General features: G+C 45.9%; 1 protein-coding gene across 1 annotated transcript; it reads left to right on the top strand.

Moving 5' to 3' along the window:
- Positions 1-6598: 6598 nt before the first annotated feature.
- Positions 6599-16866, top strand: LOC138637944 (110 kDa antigen-like). Its single transcript, XM_069726864.1, has 2 exons — positions 6599-6671; positions 15728-16866. The coding sequence occupies exons 1-2, from the start codon at positions 6599-6601 to the stop codon at positions 16864-16866; spliced, it is 1212 nt and encodes a 403-aa protein (XP_069582965.1).
- Positions 16867-25985: the final 9119 nt, after the last annotated feature.

Genomic DNA, 25985 nt, shown 5'->3' with positions numbered 1-25985 from the left:
AAAACTGCGGTAAATCCACAGCGGTTTAGCACTGCGGATTTATCAAATCCTCTGCGGAAAAATCCGCAGAGGACCAGAATACGTGTGCACATCCCGAACCCTACCCCTAACCCTACCCCTAACCCTAACCCTACACCTAACCCTACCCCTACCCCTAACCCTACCCCTAACCCTACCCCTAACCCTAATCCTACCCCTAACCCTACCCCTAACCCTAACCCTACCCCTAACCCTAGTCCTTACCCCAACATTAGTGGAAAAAAAAAATCTTTATTTTTTTTTATTGTCCCTACCTATGGGGGTGACAAAGGGGGGGGGTCATTTACTATTTTTTTATTTTGATCACTGAGATAGGTTATATCTCAGTGATCAAAACTCACTCTGGAATGAATCTGCCAGCCGGCAGATTCAGCGGGCGCACTACACATGCGCCCGCCATTTTGGAAGATGGCGGCGCCCAAGAAAGAAGACGGACGGACCCCGGGAGGCTAGGTAAGTATAAGGGGGGGGAGATCAGGGCACGGGGGGGGGGGGGCGTCGGAGCACGGGGGGGTGGATAGGAGCATGGGGGAGTGGATCGGAACACGGGGAGGTGGATTGGAGCACGGGGTGGGGGATCGCTGTGCGGGGGGGGGGGATCGGAGCACGGGGGGATCGCTGTGCGGGGGGGTTGGATTGGAGCACGGGGGGTGGGATTGGAGCACGGGGGGAGCGGACAGGAGGATGGGGGAGCGGAGCACAGGACGGAGGGGAGCGGACCACAGATCGGGGGGCTGGGAGGGCGATTGGTGGGGTGGGGTGGGTGCACATAAGTGTTTCCAGCCATGGCCGATGATATTGCAGCATCGGCCATGGCTGGATTGTAATATTTCACCAGTTTTTTAGGTGAAATATTACAAATCGCTCTGATTGGCAGTTTCACTTTCAACAGCCAATCAGAGCGATCGTAGCCACGGGGGGGGGGGGGGTGAAGCCACCCCCCCTGGGCTAAACTACCACTCCCCCTGTCCCTGCAGGCCGGGTGAAATGGGAGTTAACCCTTTCACCGGATCTGCAGGGACGCGATCTTTCCATGACGCATATGCTGCGTCATGGGTCGGAATGGCACCGACTTTCATGACGCAGCGTATGCGTCAAAGGTCGGGAAGGGGTTAAAGGGATAAGGTTTATGTTTGTGACGCCACCTGTGGTATTCGGTCAGGGTGACCGACGCTGCTTTAAGGGGTCTGCTGTGGTGATGTTATGGCAGCTAGATGGTATACCTTCCCACAGGTGAAGTATATCTCCAGGGCTTCCCAGTATGTAGATGGTAGAATGGTGAGAGGTGCAGTGAAGAACGAGGACACAGGATTGCAGTCTCTTTACCTTGTTTACTGTTGGTTTCAGCAGCCACAGTCCCGGGCACCAGATCACAGGGCAGGTAGAGTCCGGCCGGTTTGGAGGCAAATCCAGAGTCCCCTTGTCCAGGTGGAAATCAATAGCCTTCCCTTGTGCTGTTGTGGTGTAGTCCCTTACTGTATAAGCTTCAAATAAGGTCCTCACAGATGTTCTATCTCTCTCTCTCTGTCCCCCGTAGTCAGATAGGACAAAACCCGTATGACTGGTGACTTGAGGCTGTTTATAGGGACTCTAGCATGCCCCGGCCTCTGAGGGGTGCCACCGTGCCTCTTGGGTGTAGGTGCGGACAAGTAATGTGCAATTAGCTGTCCTGCCGGTCTCTGAAGTAAGGCGTAGAGGTCCTTACTACCTCGGTGTTCCGGCTACCGGTTATCTACGCCTCAGAAGGAGGCAGCCTGCTCGGGGCTGGTCCCCATCTCGTATCCTCTCCTGTACTTTGCTTTCCTGCATGCTCACTGCAATGTATTCTGCTTTCTGAAATGTCTCCTTCTGGGAGCTGCAGCTCTTAGTGCATGCACAACTCCGTGGACCCTCTGTCCTCCTCAGACAGATGTCTGGAACTAACTAACTTTCCCTACTGACTACCAGTTATATATATATGGAGAGTCACCTAGTAAATAGGATCAAAAGCTCCCCCTGGTGGCCTGGAGTGTAAATATGTTGCATGCTTGTGGTACCTGGATGCAGTTATCCTTCCTTGCCTCCAAACGTAGCATCACTCTCCCCGAGAGGAAAGCAATGCCACTGTGACGACCAGGACCCTGGGGCGCCACACTGGCACAATTGTTAGAAAATGGAAGAAACATAAGATGACTGTCAGGCTTTGTGCACACGATGCGGTTTTTGCTGCGGATCCGCAGCGGATTTGACGCTGCGGATCCGCAGCAGTTTTCCATGCGGTGTACAGTACAATGTTAACCTATGGAAAACAAAAACCGCAGTGCACATGCTGCGGAAAATTCCGCGTGGAAACGCTGCGGAAAAAAAGAAGTAGCATGTCACTTCTTTCTGCGGATTCCGCAGCGGTTTTCAACCTGCACCAATAGGAAAGTGCAGTTGAAAACCCGCAGAGGAATCCGCAGAAGAAACCGCGTGAAAATCCGCAGTGAAAACCGCAGTGGTTTTGCACTGCGGATTTTCCAAATCCGCTGCGGAAAAATCCGCAGCAAAATCCGCAACGTGTGCACATACCCTAAATCTTCCTCGGTCTGGGGCTCCATGCAAGATCTTATCTTGTGGGGTAAGGATGATTCTGAGAAAGGTCAGGAATCAGCCCAGAACTACACAGGAGGACCTGATCAATGACCTGAAGAGAGCTGGGACCACTGTCTCAAACATTACCATTATTAACACTACACCATCATGGACTAAAATCCTGCAGGGCACGCAAGGTTCCCCTGCTCACACCAGCACATGTCCAGGCCCATGTAAAGTTCACCAATGGCCATCTGGATGATCCAGAGGAGGCATGGGAGCAGAGGCGTAGCTAGAGCTTTTGCCGCCCGGGGCTGTTCCCGAGTTTGGCGCCCCCCCCCCCCCCCATCTCCCCCCCCCCCAGCTCAATATACACAAAGGTTACCAAAAATGGTTTTCCTGTTTTGTAGAACTTAAACTGGGCCTAATGGTGTCACCCCCACATGCCACACCTGTGACTTAATACCACCACACCATGACCAGGCCACATAGTGACCGAATAATACTACATACAAGGGACAAATACCACCGCACCATTTCCAGACCACATATTACCACCACATAGTGACTGAATACTACAATACTGATCAGTAATAAAAAAAAAAACCACAATACTATCACCATAAGTGCCAGTATTCACAGGAGATCTGTACTTAGTATGCAGTGTCTGTGTAGAGGTAATACAGAGATCACTGGTGACATTATACACAGGACCTCTATATAGTATACAGTGTATAGTGTCAGTGTATAGGTAACACTGACTCACCAGTGACGTCTCTAGGTGAAGTCCTTCATCTTTTATCCAGCACAGACCGCCATCATTCCTTCCAGCCAGGACTCGTTTCTGCAGGAAATAACACAGTTATCTTGAGCTCCGCTTGCAGAACACATTACTTAATTTTTCACAACTTCTACATTACACCACATGAAGAAAAAAAGGTGATATAGTGTCACTCTGCACAGTAACAGGACCGCCCCCCCATTTAAAACAGTATACTCAAAAAATAAAATAAATACATCACTGCAGTAACAATATCCCTTAATTATCCCCTATGGTAATAATATTCCCCACCCTGGCCCCGTTTATCTCATTCCTGGCTCCAGCCATATGTTCTCGCATCCTGCCCTCATGAGTATCCATTCTACCCCATATGATCTCCCCATCCTGCCCCACCAGCCTCCATCGTATCCGTCCTACCCCATGATCCAATCCTGCCCCGTGTCTCCAATCATGCCCCGTATATACATTCTGCCCATGCCTCAAGTCCTGCCCCCAGTGTGTCCAGCATATTACCCCCATGTTGTCCAGCAATCTGCCCCAGTGTGTCCAGCATATTACCCCCATGTTGTCCAGCAATCTGCCCCAGTGTGTCCAGCATATTACCCCCAGTGTGTCCAGCAATCTGCCCCAGTATGTCCAGCATATTACCCCCAGTGTGTCCAGCAATCTGCCCTCAGTGTGTCCAGCAATCTGCCCCAGTGTCCAGCATTGCCCCAGTGTGTCCAGAAGTCTGCCCCAGGGTCTCCAGCATTGCCACAATGTGTCCAGAAATCTGCCCCAGGGTCTCCAGTATTGCCCCAGTGTGTCCAGCAATCTGCCCCAGGGTCTCCAGTATTGCCCCAGTGTGTCCAGCAATCTGCCCCATGGTCTCCTGTATTGCCCCAGTGTGTCCAGCATTCTGCCCCATGGTCTCCAGTATTGCCCCGGTGTGTCCAGCAATCTGCCCCATGGTCTCCAGTATTGCCCCAGTATGTCCAGAAGTCTGCCCCAGGGTCTCCAGCATTGCCTCAATGTGTCCTGAGATCTGCCCCATGGTCTCCAGTATTCAGTGTGTCCAGCATTCTGCCCCATAGTCTCCTGTACTGCCCCAGTGTGTCCAGCATTCTGCCCCATGGTCTCCAGTATTGCCCCAGTGTGTCCAGCATTCTGCCCCATGGTCTCCAGTATTGCCCCAGTGTGTCCAGCATTCTGCCCCATGGTCTCCAGTATTGCCCCAGTGTGTCCAGCAATCTGCCCCATAGTCTCCTGTATTGCCCCAGTGTGTCCAGCAATCTGCCCCATGGTCTCCTGTATTGCCCCAGTGTGTCCAGCAATCTGCCCCATGGTCTCCTGTATTGCCCCAGTGTGTCCAGCAATCTGCCCCATAGTCTCCTGTATTGCCCCAGTGTGTCCAGCAATCTGCCCCATGGTCTCCTGTATTGCCCCAGTGTGTCCAGCATTCTGTCCCATGGTCTCCAGTACTGCCCCACTGTGTCCAGCAATCTGCCCCATAGTCTCCAGTATTGCCCCAGCCCCAGACAGTCAGACATAAAGAAAAAAAAAAAAAAAGTAAAATCCTCACCTCTCCCGTTCCCAGCGCAGGTCCGGTGCAGTCAGCGTCTCTCCGGCTCTGCGACGCTCAGGACAGAGAGGCAGAGCGGCGCGCACAGTAGTGACGTCATCGCGCCCTCTGCTCTGAGACGTCGCAGAGTCAGAGGACGCTGAAGCCGCAGGAACCAGGAGAGGTGAGTATTAGAGCGGGGGGCGGGGGCGGGGGCGGGACCCGGGGGTGGGGGGAGCTGGCCCTGGTCGTGGCGGCGGACGGCGCCGCCCGAAGATTTAAAGGGGCGTCTTTTTTTTTTTTATCTTCTTCTCCTGCAGCGCCGGCCGCCCCCAGCATTGTGCCGCCCGGGGCGGACCGCCCCCCCCGCACCCCCCTTCCTACGCCACTGCATGGGAGAAGGTCATGTGGTCAGATGAGACCAAAATAGAACTTTTTGGTATAAACTGCACTCACTGTTTTTTTCTAGGAAGAAGGATGAGTACAACCCCAAGGACACCGTCCCAACCATGAAGCATGTTGGGGGAAATATCATACTTTGGGGGGGTGCTTTTCTGCAAAGGGGACAGGACGACTGCACCGTAATAAAGGGAGGATAGATGGGGTCATGTTTTGTGAGATTGTGACCAACAACCTCCTTACCTCAGTAAGAGCATTGATGGTGGGTCATGGCTGGGTCTTCCAGCATGACAATGACTTGAAACTCACAGCCAGGGCAACTCACGAGTGGCTCTCTAAGAAGCATTTCAAGGTCCTGCAGTGGCCTAGTCAGTCTACAGACCTGAACCCAATAGAAAATCTTTGAAGTGGACACATATCCCAGTGCTAGCCTGTGTCGTCCCTTACAGCAGCTATGGGCCTACATTTGTTTTCATGGCACCTAACATGTAGTGACCCCTCTAGTCTTTAAGCTGGGTACACTAACAGCTCGGGGTTACATTAATTTGGTGGTAATTGATACAGACATGAGCAGAGTCAATCAGAGATCTGAGAGAAAAGACAATCGTACTTCTTCAATGGCCAAAGTGAATGACCAAATGCAACGTGGAGACGTTGTCCATCTTCTCCATCAGCCCAACCATGGACTCTGTTGCAGCGGTGACTGGGACAAATTATCATTTTTTACCTTCATCCCACCGGATCGATCCTCAATGCTCACCAGCTCTGCTCCATTACTTGAGTCTGTGCACCAAGAGTTGCACCTTTGGAGCTTAAAAGGAGTATTCCCATCTCCAAGATCCTACCCCATTATGTAGTAGGTGCAGTAATCTATATATATAATCGTCTAAGGGGTATTTCCGTCTGTCTGTCTGTCAATCAGTGACGGGCACAGTCCGGCCATGAATTCGCCCCTTCCTACTCTCCGTCAGTGCCCCCTCAAGTCAGCGCTCACACAGGGGTAATGGCTGCGTTACACCGCGTTATGCCGCGGTGTAACGCACTCCGTTAACGCTGCTATTAATCCTGTGTGACCAACTTTTTACTATTGATGCTGCCTATGCAGCATCAATAGTAAAAAGATCTAATGTTAAAAATAATAAACAAAATACAAAATCATTATATACTCACCTTCCGTCGCCTTTCCCGCTGCTCCTCGCAACGCTCTGGTCCATGCATTGCGGTTTCGCGAGATGATGACGTAGCAGTCTCGCAACACCGCTACGTCATCATTTCGCGAGACCGCAATGCGTTCTTGGGACTGGAGCGTCGCGAGTAGCATTGGTAAACACCTGGGCTGGATCCGGGGGTCGATGGAAGGTGAGTATATAACTATTTTTTATTTTAATTCTTTTTTTAACAGGGATATGGTGCCCACATTGCTCTATACTACATGGGCTGTGTTAGATACTGCATGGGCTTGGTTATATACTACGTCTCTGTGCTATATACTACGTGGCTGTGTTATATACTATGTATCTGAGCTACAGTATATACTACGTGGCTGTGGTATATATTACGTGGCTGGGCAAAATACTACATCGCTGTGCTCTATACTACGTGGCCTGTGTTATATACTGCATGGAATGTGTTATATACTACATGGCTGTGCTATATACTATGTGGCTGTGCAATATATTACGTGGCTGTGCAATATATTACGTGGCTGTGCAATATATTACGTGGCTGTGCAATATATTATGTGGCTGTGCAATATATTACGCGGCTGGGCAATATACTACGTGGGCTGTGTTTTATACTGCATGGGCTGTGTAATATACTGCATGAGCTGTGTTATACACTATGTCTCTGTGCTATATACTACGTGGCTGTGGTATATATTACGTGGCTGGGCAATATACTACATCGCTGTGCTCTATATTACATGGCCTGTGTTATATACTGCATGGGCTGTGTTATATACTACACTCGGGCATGCTCTTCCGACAGCGGTGGACTCCGCGTCCTGACCCGTCTCATATTCAGCCTGCAGCAGTCTGCAGTCGCGGCTCTGCCCAGGGATTCACACTGTTCAAGGGTTCTCCCTGGAGCTTATTTGGCTCTCTGAAGCACTCCATTTATCCAGACACCTCTCAGTACGTAACTGACGAAGGCCAGATCAGGCCGAAACGTTTTACGTACTACAAAATAAATATCACAAGTTTGATTCAAAGTTGAGTGCCGGGTTCTTCTTATCTATATACTATGTCTCTGTGCTATATACTACATGGCTGTGCAATATATTACGTGGCTGTGCAATATATTACGTGGCTGGGCAATATGCTACGTGTCTGTGCTATATACTACAGGGGGCTGTGCTATATACTACGTGGCTGGGCAATATACTACGTGGGCTGTGCTATATACTACGTGGGCTGTGTTATATACTTTGTGGGCTGTGTTATATACTACGTGGGCTGTGCTATATACTAAGTGGGCTGTGTTATATACTAAGTGGGCTGTGTTATATACTAAGTGGGCTGTGTTATATACTATGTGGGCTGTGTTATATACTACGTGGGCTGTGTTATACGCTACTTGGCTGTGCTATATTTCTCTGCTGTATATGTGCATCATGAATCGTGGTATGTGTTAAAGAGGTGGGGCCCACTGAGACTCTTTTACCCGGGGCCCTCAAAAACCTGAAGCAGGCCCTGGCTTCACTGATTGTTCGCAGCCAGGCATGACCAATCAGTGGCAGGCGCAGTCCGGCCGCGAATTGGTGCAGAATTTGAACCACGCTTTGCTAATTGGTTGCGCCTGGCCAGCCGAATCCTGAGTATAAATTGCATTATTCTGAAAACTTCATAAATAAACTACATTCATATTCTAGAATACCCGATGCGTTAGAATCGGGCCACCATCTAGTAATAATAATATTCCTCCAATTAGAAATGTGGTATAGTTTTTCTGATTGGCTTTTGTTCTCTCCTCACATGCAGGGCATTGCAGGACCTCAGGTATCCACAGTTACGACCACTATCAAACAATCTAACTCACTATATCAGTGATCGTAACCATGGATACCCGAGGTCCTGCAATGCCTGCACATGAGGAAAGAGCCATAGCGTTGTGTGTTTAGGGCCCCGTTCTGCCCACTGGTTTTGCATTTTGCATGGCCGCCTATCCCACTGCTGGCTTCCTTGGAATAAGCAATATCTGCAGACAAAACATGGCTGCCAGCCTCCATAAAGTGACAAAACATTTCAGGCAAGTCTCCAAAACCTTCCCTGATGTCCGTCTCTGGCCATTGTTTCCTCCGGGACAAAACTCAGCTTCTATAGAAAAACATTTAATTGTATAAAACTCAGTAGAGAGGACAATCAATCATAATAACAAAAAGTCCAATAATGGAAATCTCAGCGGTTTGTTATGGAGCTGCCAGGAGCGAAGTATTACTACAGCTAATATATACAGGGTGATCCAAAAGTAGCTGGACAGAAAATAATAACATTTATTTTGATTTATATATAAAATTATATTTACCAACACAATCATAACATTGACAATTACATTTTATTCTGAACAATAATACAAAAGCCTTTAAATTTTATCAACGCAGGGGCTCAAACTGTTTTCCATCACAATTTGCGCAGCTTTGAAGGCTGCCTCTTACACTTCGACAAACATTTTTGCATAAGTCTCTTTGGGTATTAATTTCTAGAAATGCATCTCTTATGTCATTTTTACAAATCACTGACACCTTTTGGTTTTCGACTATAAACTTTGTCCTTGAGCACTCCCCAAAAGAAAAAAAATCCATTGGGGTCAAGTCTGGTGAACGTGCCGGCCAATCAAGTGGGCCTCTTCGGCCAATCCATTTATTAGGAAATGTTTCATCAAGATCCTCGCGGACTACTCTTGAATAATGTGGAGGGGTCCCATCTTGTTGGAAATAAAGGTCATTTGAATTAGGCTGTTGCTGTAACTGGGGACAACTAGATTCATTAGAATTTCGAGATACTTATCTCCTGTGAATGTTCCATAAAAAAAGGTCCAAAAACACCAAAACTTGAAATACCCCTTCATAACCCTATTACATATACTGTCTACCTACTTTTGGACCACCCTGTATATAACTACTATAATACTGCCCCCTATGTACAAGAATATAACTACTATAATACTGCTCCTATGTACAAGAATATAACTACTATAATACTGCTCCTATGTACAAGAATATAACTACTATAATACTGCCCCTATGTACAAGAATATAACTACTATAATACTGTCCCTATGTACAAGATTATAACTACTATAATACTGCTCCTATGTACAAGAATATAACCACTATAATACTGCCCCTATGTACAAGAATATAACTACTATAATACTGCTCCTATGTACAAGAATATAACTACTATAATACTGCTCCTATGTACAAAGATATAACTACTATAATACTACTCCTATGTACAATAATATAACTACTATAATACTGCCCCTATGTACAAAGATATAACTACTATAATACTACTCCTATGTACAATAATATAACTACTATAATACTGCTCCTATGTACAAGAATATAAATACTATAATATTGCCCCTATGCACTAGAATATAACTACTATAATACTGTCCCTATGTACAAGAATATTACTACTATAATACTGCTCCTATGTACAAGAATAGAACTACTATAATACTGTCCCTATGTACAAGATTATAACTACTATAATACTGCTCCTATGTACAAGAATATAACTACTATAATACTGCCCCTATGTACAAGAACATAACTACTATAATACTGCCTCTATATACAAGAATATAACTACTATAATACTGCCTCTATGTACAAGAATATAACTACTATAATACTGCTCCTACGTACAAGAATATAACTGCTATAATACTGCTCCTATGTACAATAATATAACTACTATAATACTGCCTCTATGTACAAGAATATAACTACTATAATACTGCCCCTATGTACAAGAATATAACTACTATAATACTGCTCCTATATACAAGAATATAACTACTATAATACTGCTCCTATGTACAATAATATAACTACTATAATACTGCTCCTATGTACAATAATATAACTACTATAATACTGCCTCTATGTACAAGAATATAACTACTATAATACTGCCCCTATGTACAAGAATATAACTACTATAATACTGCTCCTATATACAAGAATATAACTACTATAATACTGCCCCTATGTACAAGAATATAACTACTATAATTCTGCTTCTATATACAAAAATATAACTACTATAATTCTGCCCCTATATACAAGAATATAACTACTATAATACTGCTCCTATGTACAAGAATATAACTACTATAATACTGCTCCTATGTACAAGAATATAACTACTATAATACTGCTCCCTATGTATAAGAATATAACTACTATAATACTGCTCCCTATGTATAAGAATATAACTACTATAATACTGCTCCCTATGTATAAAAATATAACTACTATAATACTGCTCCTATGTACAATAATATAACTACTATAATACTGCCTCTATGTACAAGAATATAACTACTATAATACTGCCCCTATGTACAAGAATATAACTACTATAATACTGCTCCTATATACAAGAATATAACTACTATAATACTGCCCCTATGTACAAGAATATAACTACTATAATTCTGCTTCTATATACAAAAATATAACTACTATAATTCTGCCCCTATATACAAGAATATAACTACTATAATACTGCTCCTATGTACAAGAATATAACTACTATAATACTGCTCCTATGTACAAGAATATAACTACTATAATACTGCTCCCTATGTATAAGAATATAACTACTATAATACTGCTCCCTATGTATAAAAATATAACTACTATAACACTGCTCCTATGTACAAGAATATAACTACTATAATACTGCCCCTATGTACAAGAATATAACTACTATAATACTGCCCCTATGTACAAGAATATAACTACTATAATACTGCCCCTATGTACAAGAATATAACTACTATAATACTGCCCATATGTACAAGAATATAACTACTATAATACTGCCCCTATGTACAAGAATATAACTACTATAATACTGCCCCTATGTACAAGAATATAACTACTATAATACTGCCCCTATGTACAAAGATATAACTACTATAATACTACTGCTATGTACAATAATATAACTACTATAATACTGCCCCCTATGTACAAGAATATAACTACTATAATACTGCCTCTATGTACAAGAATATAACTACTATAATACTGCTCCTATGTACAAGAATATAACTACTATAATACTGCTCCTATGTACAATAATATAACTACTATAATACTGCCCCCTATGTACAAGAATATAACTACTATAATACTGCCCCTATGTACAAGAACATAACTACTATAATACTGCCTCTATATACAAGAATATAACTACTATAATACTGCCTCTATGTACAAGAATATAACTACTATAATACTGCTCCTATGTACAAGAATATAACTACTATAATACTGCTCCCTATGTACAAGAATATAACTACTATAATACTGCTCCTATGTACAATAATATAACTACTATAATACTGCCTCTATGTACAAGAATATAACTACTATAATACTGCCCCTATGTACAAGAATATAACTACTATAATACTGCTCCTATATACAAGAATATAACTACTATAATACTGCCCCTATGTACAAGAATATAACTACTATAATTCTGCCTCTATATACAAAAATATAACTACTATAATTCTGCCCCTATATACAAGAATATAACTACTATAATACTGCTCCTATGTACAAGAATATAACTACTATAATACTGCTCCTATGTACAAGAATATAACTACTATAATACTGCTCCCTATGTATAAGAATATAACTACTATAATACTGCTCCCTATGTATAAAAATATAACTACTATAACACTGCTCCTATGTACAAGAATATAACTACTATAATACTGCCCCTATGTACAAGAATATAACTACTATAATACTGCCCCTATGTACAAGAATATAACTACTATAATACTGCCCCTATGTACAAGAATATAACTACTATAATACTGCCCCTATGTACAAGAATATAACTACTATAATACTGCCCCTATGTACAAGAATATAACTAATATAATACTGCTCCTATGTACAAGAATATAACTACTATAATACTGCCCCTATGTACAAGAATATAACTACTATAATACTGCCCCTATGTACAAGAATATAACTACTATAATACTGCTCCTATGTACAAGAATATAACTACTATAATACTGCCCCTATGTACAAGAATATAACTACTATAATACTGCCCCTATGTACAAGAATATAACTACTATAATACTGCCCCTATGTACAAGAATATAACTACTATAATACTGCCCCTATGTACAAGAATATAACTACTATAATACTGCCCCTATGTACAAGAATATAACTACTATAATACTGCCCCTATGTACAAGAATATAACTACTACAATACTGCCCCTATGGAGGTGTAATATTTTCATGCCTTGGTTTTGTGTTATATACTGGGTGCTGCGATCTGTCCTGTACAGTTATGTTGGACTGAGATGTTGGACATTATTTCATCCTCTTTCCGCCTTTGCCTCGTGCTTTGCTGACATTTCTTCTTTACTGCTCCGCTCAGCCATGTCCCATCTGCGAGCTGCCAGGATGGAGCATATTTACAGCACGGCTTTTAGTTGGAGCAAACACTACGCTTGCTCATTTTATTATCTGGGAGACATCATAAATATGGAGTTGCAGCATTTGCAGCTCACGGTCTCGGCAGTTACCGCTATCATCAGTGGCTGAACGATGGGCTCTTCAGATGGCAGGTAATTGATGAGGTCGGTTTTATACTAGTCCGCGTTCCTCCAAATTCCGATGTCTACAATACTGAATTCTGCGCTGCGCTTTTGGAAACATTATATTTGAATAATTTAAAGGCTTTTTACCGAAATAATAAATGATGTCATCTCCATACGATGGGTGGTATCTTACTAATCTGCTGACCATGCATGTCGCCATTATAAGGTGCTGGGATAGTATCTGCAGGTTAGGTGAGTGTAAGATATGGAAGCAATCTGCCCTTTATTTATACCTACGTACAGTATATATGTATACAGTGGTGGAAATAAAACGTTCTAAACATCTGGATTTCATCAGTATGGAGTCTGAGCTTGTGCCGAAATCCCAGCACTTCCAGCCTTGGCTGCCATCACTGAGGATATTAATGGTCGTCTGAGGAAGGTTCTGTCGCTGAATGCAAATCATCAAGCTCCTCTGTTGGCAGCTCCTGTGTCATCACCAACCAATGACATCCAAGATATGATCGATGGGAGACAAGTCCGGAGATGCTGCAGCCTCAGTTGCACATTCAGGCCAGGAAGGCTGCTAACAGTATCACGAGGAACATGCAGCATGGAGATGTTGTGTCAAAAAACAGCTTCTGGAACACTTTTATGGTCCATTTTGAAGGCCTCCTCATGGTGTTGTCTCAAGTCAAATCTTCAGCTATCATTGCATCCAAGACTCATTGCTGAAGAGGATAGACCTCCAGACCAGTCTCTATTGCTCCATTGCTGTCTCCATTGCCGTCGTTCTTTGATCCATGACAACCTTTGAGAGCGGTGGCGTGAGGTCAGTGGACACCTGTAGCCAGATGTCCAGCTTGTAACCTTTTTTTTGCAGTCATCTTTTGATGTAGAAGCTGTGTGATTACTTACGGTAGGTTTGGTATATAACATTTATTTCACTTGCAGTACAAAAGGGATCACTACCCACCATTCTTCTAATCTGACGAGGCCGTGTGGGCAATGCTATGATGAGGCCTTCATGAGGGAACTTCACCCCAGTTCTACTCCTATAATTATGGGGTGGAGAGGGTATAATGTACATTAGCTGGACCCTCATAGTCTTCATCCCAGGTGCACTAACAGCTTCAGCATTACATTGACTGGTCGTGGAACCAAAGGTAAGGCCATCTCTCCAAAGTGCCCCAATGACAACTCCAGGCCACATGTTACTGGTGCTTCTGTACGCCGCCCGCATGGCCTAAATGTGCTCCAATGGCTGCAGCGTCTCCAGACTTGTCTCCATCGAGCAAATCTGGGGCATCATTGGTTGGTGATTACACAAGAGCTGCCAGCAGAGAATCTTAATGTATTGCCCAAGTGCACTCAGCTGCAGAACCTTTCTCGGACGACCATTAATAACCTCAGTCACAGCAGCCGTGGCTGGAGGTGCCGGGATTTCTACCCGAATGTAAAGTGCTGCAGAGCAGTAGTCATGACCGAGCTGCTGTCTAGTTATGCTCTGGCACTTAACAGACAAATGCTGTCCGAGTCCCAGTGTGCTGTAGGTGTGAGGTGATCAGTCACTTTTAAGCCAAAGGCCTCCGCTGGCTCCAAGCCTCTGTTCTCAGGAGCCACCACACACAATTCAGAGGACACCTAGTTCTTTACAACAGGCAAACCTTTACTAGTCAGTTCAAGTTCATCAGGTGGTGACAAGTCGGATAGGGCACAGCATTTCCTGTTTCTTCTTTCCTTGGTACAGTCCTTCTTCAGCCCTTTCACCTGTTCGTCATGAACTAGCCCCAAGCCCGTTGCCTCCATCAGTCTCAGTGATTCTCCTTCCACTTCAACAGTGCACCTGGGACCAGCCACCTGCCCCCCACATAATTCTGTGTCCACCGCCCTTGAGATGTCAGAAGACCAGGCCCACTCCATGTCACCTAGCCCAAGACCTACACTTCAGACGTTACAAGAAGGTCCATCGTGAATCTCAGTATGGCCTCCTACTGTCCCATGCTGCCCTAGCAGCCATACGTCGCGTCCGTCGTGCACTGGATGCGTCGTGTCTTGGCGGACAGTCGACACGAAAAAACATTCAAGGGAACGTTTTTTCGTACATCGGGTCTGCCATTTCCTACCGCGCATGCGCGGCAGGAACTCCGCCCCCTCCTCCCCGGAACTTTACAATGGGCAGCGGATGCTTTGAAAAACTGCATCCGCTGCACACGTTGTGCCAGCTTTTCACAACGAGCGTCGGACCCGTACCGACGCAAGTGTGAAAGAAGCCTAAGACACACATCATTATTACATGTAAAACCACATGATACTAGACTGAAGAAATCCAGAAATTTCGAACATTTGGTTTTCAGTTTTTCATCATTTGCAGATCAGTAATGTGATGTCTCTGTCCTGTGATTTCCAGAACTCCACAACTTTTCCTTCTTTGTGTTGCAATTTCACTGTTGAGGAGTTTTTATTTCTATATATTTATATTTGTGCCTATAAATATATATATTTGCATCTTTGTCTGGTAAAAACTTAGGAACAGACAGGAACTCAGGAGTTAGGACACCGAAGAAGCTCAGGATATCGCAGGAGCTCAGGACACCAAAGAAGCTCAAGATATCTCAAGAGCTCAGGACACCAAAGAAGCTCAGGATATCGGAGGAGCTCAGGACACCGAAGAAGCTCAGGATAATACAGAAGCTCAGGACACCAAAGAAGCTCAGGATATCACAGGAGCTCAGGACACCGAAGAAGCTCAGGATATCGCAGGAGCTCAAGACACCAAAGAAGCTCAGGATATCGGAGGAGCTCAGGACACCGAAGAAGCTCAGGATAATACAGAAGCTGAGGACACCAAAGAAGCTCAGGATATCACAGGAGCTCAGGACACCGAAGAAGCTCAGGATATCGCAGGAGCTCAGGACATCGAAGAAGCTCAGGATATGTCAGGAGCTGAGGACACCGAAGAAGCTCAGGATATCGCAGAAGCTGAGGACATCAACGAAGCTCAGGATATCGCCGGAACTCAGGACACCAGAGAAGCTCAAGATATCGCAGGAGCTGAGGACACCAGAGAAGCTCAAGATATCGCAGGAGCTGAGAGCACCAAAGAAGCTCAGGATATCGCCGAAGCTCAGGGCACCAAAGAAGCTCAGGATATCGCAGGAGCTCAAGACACCGAAAAGGCTCAAGATATTGCAGGAGCTGAGGACACAAAAGAAGCTCAGGATATCGTAGGAGCTCAGAACACCAAAGAAACTCAGGATATTGCAGGAGCTCAGGACACAGAAGAAGCTCAGGATATCGCAGGAGCTCAGGACACCGAAGAAACTCAGGATATCGCAGAAGCTGAGGACACCAAAGAAGCTCAGGATATCGCCAGAGCTCAGGACACCAGAGAAGCTCAAGATATCGCAGGAGCTGAGGACACCAGAGAAGCTCAAGATATCGCAGGAGCTGAGAACACCAAAGAAGCTCAGGATATCGCCGAAGCTCAGGACACCAAAGAAGCTCAGGATATCGCAGGAGCTCAGGACACTGAAGAAGCTCAAGATATTGCAGGAGCTGAGGACACCAAAGAAGCTCAGGATATCGTAGGAACTCAGGACCCCAAAGAAGCTCAGGATATCGCAGGATCTCAGGATACCGAAGAAGCTCAGGATATTTCACGAGCTCTGGACACCGAGGAAGCTCAGGATATCGCAGGAGCTCAGGAACAGGCACACTGAAAAAGCAGAGAATCCATCAGAACCACTTTCTGGACCACAAACAGACCAAATATCTTCAGCTTATATCTTCTCTTTCTTCTCTAAACCTGCTTGTGTTATTTCTCTGATTTCCCTTAGTAGCAGGGACAGGTAGTATTGGAAGGTGGAGGGGAGAGCTGCTCGTGTTTGTCAGTGTCTGCGTCTCTTTGAGAGGGTGTAGGTACTTTTACAGATGTTTTATTATATTGCAATCATGTATTATTTCAGTATATGGATTCCATAAAAGAGACTTCTGGCTCACACATAGAGCATAGAGTGAGGTGGATAATTTGTATAGTGGTGACATCACTGAGAAGTGGAGTAGAACGATGCTGGTCCCCGGAGGAGGCGGCGGTAGGTGAGTATATTACAGCACTCACATTACATTACATACACCTATACACAGATTTAGTAAAATAAAAATATTCTTTAACTTAATTATTTAATCATGTTATAAGACATCCTTGCTAAAGGTTTAGACATTGACTTAAAAATTCAGCACCGGGAACATATGGAGGTAGAAAGCTATCTTTACTACAACTACTCACCATAACCTTTTATCTGTTCTGTAAGTCTGCCTATCTGTCCTGACTCCAATAAAAGGCTCTGCAATAAGCTAGTTTGACATCTTCAGCACTACCTCATTTCAGAACTTTGCTTCTTCATCATCAGGGTGCCTTCTGACTCACCCAGATCTGCTACACCACTCAGCTAAGCCTGTCAACATTCATAACTCTACTGTTCTAAAGTGCCTGTCTACAAACTTGTACCGCTGTTCCAAGGTGCATTTCTGCATTTTCACTCAGTTGTGCCATTCCACACATCGGGAGCCGTCCCATCTATGGATCTCTACTGTTCCATGTTATCCATGCACTCATCTCTGCTGTTTCTTGCCTATCCCACTTCCCTATGTAACGCGGCTCAAGATGCCATCGAGCATTTCCAGCTCAGGTCTTCTGCATTGCAGGAATGCTTCTGGTCCTTGGTGCTCACCCTGATCTACGGCTTTTAGAACCCACCTCCCTAGTTGAGCCTCAAAGGGGTTGTCTTGGCCTGGTATCGAAGTCTGCAGTCAGTCGCTGCGATTTGCATACATGTGGTCACATGCCAACCAGACGTGCATGACCTTGCTCAATATAAGTGAATAGAAAAAAGTTAGCCAAGTCTAGTTGGACTGTGGCAGGACGTATGCAGATTACATGCTTGTGGACAAATGAACAAAAGCTTTTTCTGATGGTTTTCGGAGCGTTCAAGTCCTACCTGAAAAAAATGTTGTGTGAACAAGACCTTTGAAATCAATCAAACGTCATGGCGGATATAGAACTAATACATTATCATATATCACTCATTCTCGTGCGATGTGATATCCTCGGGGGTCTCTCATGCGCCTTTTGTTCTCCGCATATGTCCCATAATGTATGAAATAATAGATATTTTATCAGCTGTAATTATTGGTTCCTTCTCTGTAATTTGCGCTAATCAAATATCGCTTGTGTTTAATTTCCGGAAATCAGCAAAGCTCGGAGCCTAAATATCCCAGATGACCGATTTCAGCAGAATCTGCGTCTCTCTGTGAACGCGGCTCTCGTTCCGGGATGTCAGTAAAAGCTTTCTGATTGCTTGTAAACAGAATCCTGCGGATGCATTACACCGCCGCCGATCGTGCGCACCAATAAAAATAATGGATCTCTCTAGGGAAAATGAACTTGGCTCTCACGCAAAACCGCTTTACCGTGATGTAAAAGCATGAGACGTCTCTCAGCGCAAACATGAGATCCTCTAATATAAAGCATGAATCAAATCCAAGGAATATTAGGAGGTAATTTAATTGAGAGTCTGCGGAGGAGCGAATTTTATACCGCAACTACTGCAGCCCGCAGTATAATGATCCATCGTAAGGACAATTGGTCCTGAGATTCTTTGATCGTCTCCATTTCTGCTGCTTTGAAGTGGACGGGGATAATAAATGCTACAACCAATCAGATATTGGGAATGATGACTGTTACAGAACCCCCCAGCACCAAGAATATGTTATGCAGTATATGTATGTATAATAGTTTCCATGTGAAATGCATCAGTCCACAGGCTGCGCCCCTGGACAAGATATTCTCTTTCTGACCTCCCCCACCTTTGTAATTCCCACAGTAAATATTGGCAGGCTCCGGCACCCTGCGGCTATTGTAATGTATGTCTGGCCTGCTGTTTTCCTATTGGCCTGCCCTGTGTATCTGTGTTATATATTCTGTGTGCTGTGAATAAAGGGTGTTCTTTAGATTGGAAATACGTGGAGAAGCAGTCAGCTTTTATATGCTCTCATGTAGTCAAGAAATTCCTGCCAGCGTCATTCATTCAGAATCTAGCAAAAGCAGAGTGGACCTCCTGAAACACGGGGGGTGCTGAAAGAGGTACTACAGCACAGTAGACCCCGTTACAATGACAGCAGCAGGACAGGAGTGCGTTGTTCTTGTGAGCGGACAGTGACTTGTCTACTGACGGGAAGAGTAGGATGGTCACAGATTACAGTTACTTATATACATTGGATAGCTGTCACCCATACACATGATTGCAAGTGTTTTCAATGGGGAGAGGACAGTATGGTCACCCCAGACACCTTTGGCACTAGGTCGGGAAAGAATAGTATTGGACATTGTGATTCAATGCCCCGGATCCTTCTCTCGCTTGACACTGTTGGGGTAGAATTTGGAGCCCGCCATTCTCGTTAGATGATCAACTAATGGTTGTCTAATAAGCTAACATGTCAAATCAATTGATTGTTAAAATTAATTTATTATGAAGAAGGGGGGTTCACAAAGCCACTTGTCTGGATGAGCAGGTCGTAAAATGCAGACTGGGGGCACTGGTGTGGCAGGACAGATGAGATGGTAATGCTGTGGTGCCAGAGATATAAAACAGCTGAGTTATTTTATTGTACTATGCTAATATAGCGATATTAATTCCTCAGCGCTTTACAGACATCATCGTCACTGTCCCCAATGGGGCTCACAATCTAAATTCCCTATCAGTATGTCTTTGGAATGGGGGAGGAAACCGGAGAACCCGGAGGAAACCCCCGCAAACACGGGGAGAACATACAAACTCTTTGCAGATGTTGTCCTTGGTGGGATTTTAACCCAGGACCCCAGAGCTGCAAAACAACAGTGCTAACCACTGAGCCACCATGCTGCCTTATAGCTCATCAGCAGATGAAGGATTTAGCAGCCAGCGCTGGATCCAAGAAAGGTTACAGAACACAAAGTGCTGTGCCATGTGCACGGAGACTGTACGGCCCTACATGGAAACCTGTAGCTGAAGTCCCCGATGCACCATTCTACATACAGCCATTGTGGGGCACCATATGTATTGAGCAATTCTTCTTTCATCTTTAGGGGTCTAATGGAGCATGCCACCATTTATCTACTGTCTGTAGGCTGGATTTGCCTCTGTATCAAAGAACTAGAGTAAAGGCACCATGAACTGGGACGCCCACCAGGGCCGTGGGGTACTCGGTACCGGGTCCGGTACTCACAGGAGAATGTCATGGCGGCGGCAACCCAGTCCATGGCCCTGGGTGCCCATGTTAAAGGGAATGTCCTAAAAGGGGTTTTGAATAAAGTTTGTTCGTGATGCCACCTGTGGTATTCGGTCAGCGGGGACCGACGCTGCTTAACACTAGGACTACTGGTATAGTCATTTTGACTACTTACTTGCAGTAGTTCTAGTCAGGGTTCACGAGTCCAGTACTCCTAGTGTTAAAGGGGTCCTCTGGGGTGATGTTATGGCAGCTAGATGGTATAACTTTGCACAGGTGAAGTATGTCCCCAGAGCTCCAGGTGTGTAGATGGAAGATGGTGAGTGGTGCAGTAAAGAACGAGGACACAGATTTGCAGTCTTTACTTGGTTTACTGAATTCTTCAGGTATCCATAGTCCAGGGCACCAGATCACAGGTACAGGCAGGGTCTGGCCGGCTTGTAAGCAAGTTCAGAGTCCCCTTTACCAGGTGGAGATGGAAGCCTTCCTACCAGCGCTTTGTTGTAATCCATTACTGCCTATGGCTTCTGGCAAGGTCCTCATAGTTCTCTCTGTCCTCCATAAAGGTGGGACGCAAACCTGTATGACAGGCGACTCGAGCCTTTTTACAGGGTCTATATCACGACCCGTGCTCTATGTGCCACTGTGCCTCCTGGGTATTAGGGTGGACAGGTTACGTGTAGTTCAGCTGTCCTGCCGGTTTCTGCTGTAAGTCTTGGAGTCCCCTCACAACCTCAGTCTTTCGGCTACCAGTGTCTGCGCTTCGCAGGGAGATAACCCAATTGCAGCTGTCCTCCCCTGTTGTTACTCGCCTGTGCTTATCTCTCCTGCACGCTCACAACAGGCTGTTCTTCCTTTTGTGTCTGTGTCCAGGAGCTGCAGCACCCTCTTGGCTGCACGGCCCCACCAGTCCTTCAGACTGCTCTCTTCTTTCCTTCCTCTACTGCCAGGAGCTGCAGACCCCCACGTCTGCTCAGCTCTACTCCTTGTGTACCAACTCCGCCTCAGCTGAAGTTCTGTGACTCGTTCCTCTCTGGCCTTTTTTCGTCTTTCTGCCAGGAGCTGCACACCCCCACGTCTGCTCAGCTATTCTCATAATGTACCAGCTCCACCTAGCTGAAGCTCCTTGACAAGCTCCTCTATGGCTTCCTCTCACTCTCTCACTCCTCCCTCAGACTGACTGCTTTCCCTCCAAGCCAGAATATATATCTGGGGAAGCCACCCACAAACAGGGTCATGGCTCCGACTTCTGGCCTGGAGTGTGAACATGTTGCATGCTTGTGATTACCTGATAAGAAGACTCCTTCATCGCTTCCAAGCGTGACATCACTCTCCCCGTGAGAAAAGTAATGCCACTGTGTGGGGTGTCACAGAAACAATATGGAAGTCCTATTATGGCTCCGTTTTGTAGTATGAGCGCATCTTATGTCCTATCAAGATAGTGTCTGCGCGATACTGGATCCTACAATTGGCTCTAAATATGTGTGTATGAGAATATGCTCACCTCCATTCCTCACCCTCCGATTTGGGACATATGGGGTCCGCAACATGCGATCCTCATGGGCACTTTGTAATTGGGGTTCCACTGATTACACGGCTTCGCCTTCCCTCCGTGGAGCACTGATGTTCCCAGCGATCGCTCCACTTCTCTGACTTTCTTCTTCTTTGATAATTGAAATTTATTTTTGTGTTAATCCTTGGAAAGAAATGAGAACAAAGAATGCGGCTAATTGGATCAATACCAGCGCTTCTCGGGGGGGAATCATCTCCGCGCTCCTCTTTGATGAAGGTTCATTGAGGATTTTACATTGTGGCCGGGAGTTTAATGTGTAACCCATTTACCAACAACCCGTCAGCTCTATGGACAGCTCTTTTTAAGAAGGTTTGTACAAAATGTGAAATAATAATCGATACTTGTACGGAGGATTTCCAACGTCCAGAAACTCCCGGACAGTTTGTAAAAATGGGGCAATAATTTAAGGAGTCTAATTATCATCATTTTACAGTTTACTGATGTCTCCCATCAGAATTGTGGACTGTAGACACAGATCACTTAGAATCATAAGGATTTATTATGGTTTTCCAATGTGTCTGTAATAAATATGGTCTTTCCAGGACTTTTCGATAAGTTATACAGAAAAAAATAAAAAGTTAAGTTGGCAACCCTGTCTGTGCTACTCCTCTGTATTCCAGCTAGACCAGACCCGGGCGAACTGTGACCCACGGGCCACATCCATCCCTCTGGTTATTCCAGTCCGACCTGCAGTCTGAGACAGCCGAGGGGCTAAACCAGTGGCCCACAGGCTGCGCTGTGCCACCACCCACCTCCTGTCATCCGCCGCCCACTGTTACCACTATCCGCATACTTGGGATGCAGACAGCGGTAAATGCATTGGTAGAGGCCGGCGCCATCTGCTTTATCTTCCACCGATCAGCTGTGCACTGTTGAGAGTCAGTGCATTGGAGAGAGCAGGGGAACGGGAATAAGATGCAGGGCTGGCAGACTAGTCAGCATCTGCCTGGGGCCCCTGCTCCACCAGGACTTATAGTCTTCCTTCAACCTTAATAACTATGTAACTATGTAACTATGACAGTCCAGGGCACCAGACCACAGGGCAGGCAGAGTCCGGCCGGTTTGGAGGCAAGTTCAGAGTCCCCTTGTCCAGGTGGAAATCAGTAGCCTTCCTCTAGCGCCGTGGTGTTGTAGTCCCTTACTGCTAAGCTTCTCATAAGGTCCTCACAACTGTTGTAGATGTTATGTCTCTCTCTCTGTCCCCCGGATAGGATATGACAAACCCGTATGACTGGTGGCTTGAGGCGGTTTATAGGGACTCTATCATGCCCCAGCCTCTAAGGGGTGCCACTGTGCCTCCTGGGTGTAGGGCGGACAGGTAACTTGAAATTAGCTGTCCTGCCGGTCTCTGGAGCAAGGCATAAAAATCATTACTCCCTCGGTGTTCCGGCTACCGGGCTTCTGCACATCAGAAGGAGGCAGCCTGTGTAGTGCTGGTCCCCTTCTGATATCCACTCCTTTACTCCGACTTCTTTTGCACACTCACTGCAATACAATTCTGCCTTCGATGTCTCTTTCTAGGAGCTGCAGCTCTGAGGGCATGCACAGCTTTGTGTCCTTCTCCTTTGCTCTCTGACATGATCCCAGCCCTGCCAGGGACCAACTAACTGAGCGGAGCTCAGCCAGCAATTGACTAACTTTCCGTACAGGCAACCAATTTTACCAATGTGGGGAGTGACCTAATAAATAGGAGCAAGAGCTCCACCTGGTGGCCTGGAGTGTGAAATGTGTTGCATGTTTGTGATACCTGGATGCAGTTGTCCTTCTTTGCCTCCAAACGTAACACCACTGTTGTGAATTCTTTTTTCGAACTCCCTCCTGTGGTCATGAATGGTACTTCGGCGAGTTCTGTCCATGGACTCCCTCTGGTGGCTGTGAGTGGAGCTGCTGCTTCTGAGGTTCCTTCCACAGGTGACGTAGTTTATTCTTTGGCTGGCTGTTCTATTTAACTCCACTCAGATCGTTACTCCATGCCAGCTGTCAATGTTCTTGTACTGGTTCAGTTCACTCTTGGATCTTTCTGGTGACCTGTCTACTCCAGCAGAAGCTAAGTCCCTGCTAGCTAAATTATTTGTTTATTGTTTCCTTGTCCAGTTGGCTATCATGATTTTGTCTTGCTAGCTGGAAGCTCTGGGATGCAGAGTGGCACCTCCGTACCGTGAGTCGGTGCGGAGGTCTTTTTGCACACTCTGCGTGGTCTTTTGTAGTTTTTTGTGCTGACCGCAAAGATACCTTTCCTATCCTCAGTCTGTTTAGTAAGTCTGGCCTCCCTTTGCTGAAACCTGTTTCATCTCTGTGTTTGTGACTTTCATCTTAACTCACGGTCAATATATGTGGGGGGCTGCCTTTTCCTTTGGGGAATTTCTCTGAGGCAAGGTGGGCTTTATTTTCTATCTTTAGGGCTGGTTAGCTCTTGGGCTGTGAAGGGGCGTCTGGGTCGTGTTGGGTGCGCTCCACGGCTATTTCTAGTTGTGTGATAGGATTAGGGGTTGCGGTCAGCAGAGTTCCCACTTCCGAGAGCTTGTCCTGTGTGAGTTTAACCATCATGTCGTTCCGGGTGCTCTTAACCACCAGGTCCATAACTCACCATCCTCCCCTAGAGGAAAATGACATTACTGCAATGACCAGGACCCTGGGGTGCTGCATCTGCATCTGCAGTTCCCTGTCTGTCCAGTCTGAACTGAGTCCTGCCCATTCCTGTTTTCCAGCCATACCTGCCAGGGACCCAGATGTTCCTGAACCCATTCTTTGTCTGATCTGAGTCCTATCTGTTCCTGATTTCAAGCCGTACCAGCCAGTGACCCAGTCCTACCTGAAGCTGCTCAAGTTCGTCCAGTCTGAACTGGGTCCTACCTGTGCCTCTGTATCAGCCATGCCCGCCTACCTGCCAATGTATCATCCGTGCCTGCCTCTCTGCAAGTGTATCAGCAGTGCCAGACAGCCTGCCTGCCAGTGTATCAGCCGAGCCATCCTACCTGCTAGTGTATCGGCCATTACAGCCTGCCTGTCTGCCAGTGTATCCGCCGTGCCCACCTGCCAGTATATCAGCCGCATCCAAGAGCACCTTGCCATGCCTGCCAGCATTCCTGCCAGCATCTGTCGTTACAGCTTCCTGTCCCCTTAGGGTTCAGCTGCTACTACCGGACGCCGCCCTGGAGTGGTAACTGGCATCTACCTGCCGCACCAGTCTGACCTCACCACTAGAGGCTCCAGCGTACACCAAGGTAGCTGCTTAGTCACACCCCTCCAGGGTAAGTCTGGTCCGTGGCACAGTGGGTCCACGATCCACACTCGCGCTTAACCAACCAAGAGCAAGTGTGGATCACGCTCGGTCGGGTTTTGCAGAAGATATTATTTTCTGTTGCTTGTATTAACCCCTATCTGACCTCGGACGGGATAGTACGTCCGAGGTCAGATCCCCTGCTTTGATGCAGGGCTCCGCGGTGAGCCCGCACCAAAGCCAGGACATGTCAGCTGTTTTGAACAGCTGACATGTGCCCGTAATAGGCGCGGGCAGAATCATGATCTGCCCGCACCTATTAACTAGTTAAATGCCGCTGTCAAACGCAGACAGCGGCATTTAACTACCGCATCCGGCCGGGCGGCCGGAAATGACGTCATCGCCGACCCCCGTCACATGATCGGGGGTCAGCGATGCGTCTCCATTGTAACCATAGAGGTCCTTGAGACCTCTATGGTTACTGATGACCGGTAGCTGTGAGCACCACCCTGTGGTCTGCGCTCACAGCGCACCTCCATTTCTGCTACATAGCAGCGATCAGCAGATCGCTGCTATGTAGCAGAGCCGATCGCGTTGTGCCTGCTTCTAGCCTCCCATGGAGGCTATTGAAGCATGGCAAAAGTAACAAAAAAAAGTTGAAAAAAATGTTAAAAAAATAAAAAAAATATAAAGGTTTAAATCACCCCCCTTTCGCCCCAATCAAAATAAATCAATAAAAAAAATATAAAATCTACGCATATTTGGTATCGCCCCGCTCA

This window comes from Ranitomeya imitator, chromosome 5 (assembly GCF_032444005.1).
Source record: "Ranitomeya imitator isolate aRanImi1 chromosome 5, aRanImi1.pri, whole genome shotgun sequence".
In the NCBI taxonomy this organism is placed as follows: domain Eukaryota; kingdom Metazoa; phylum Chordata; class Amphibia; order Anura; family Dendrobatidae; genus Ranitomeya; species Ranitomeya imitator.
This window is presented reverse-complemented; position numbering and strand designations above follow the sequence as displayed.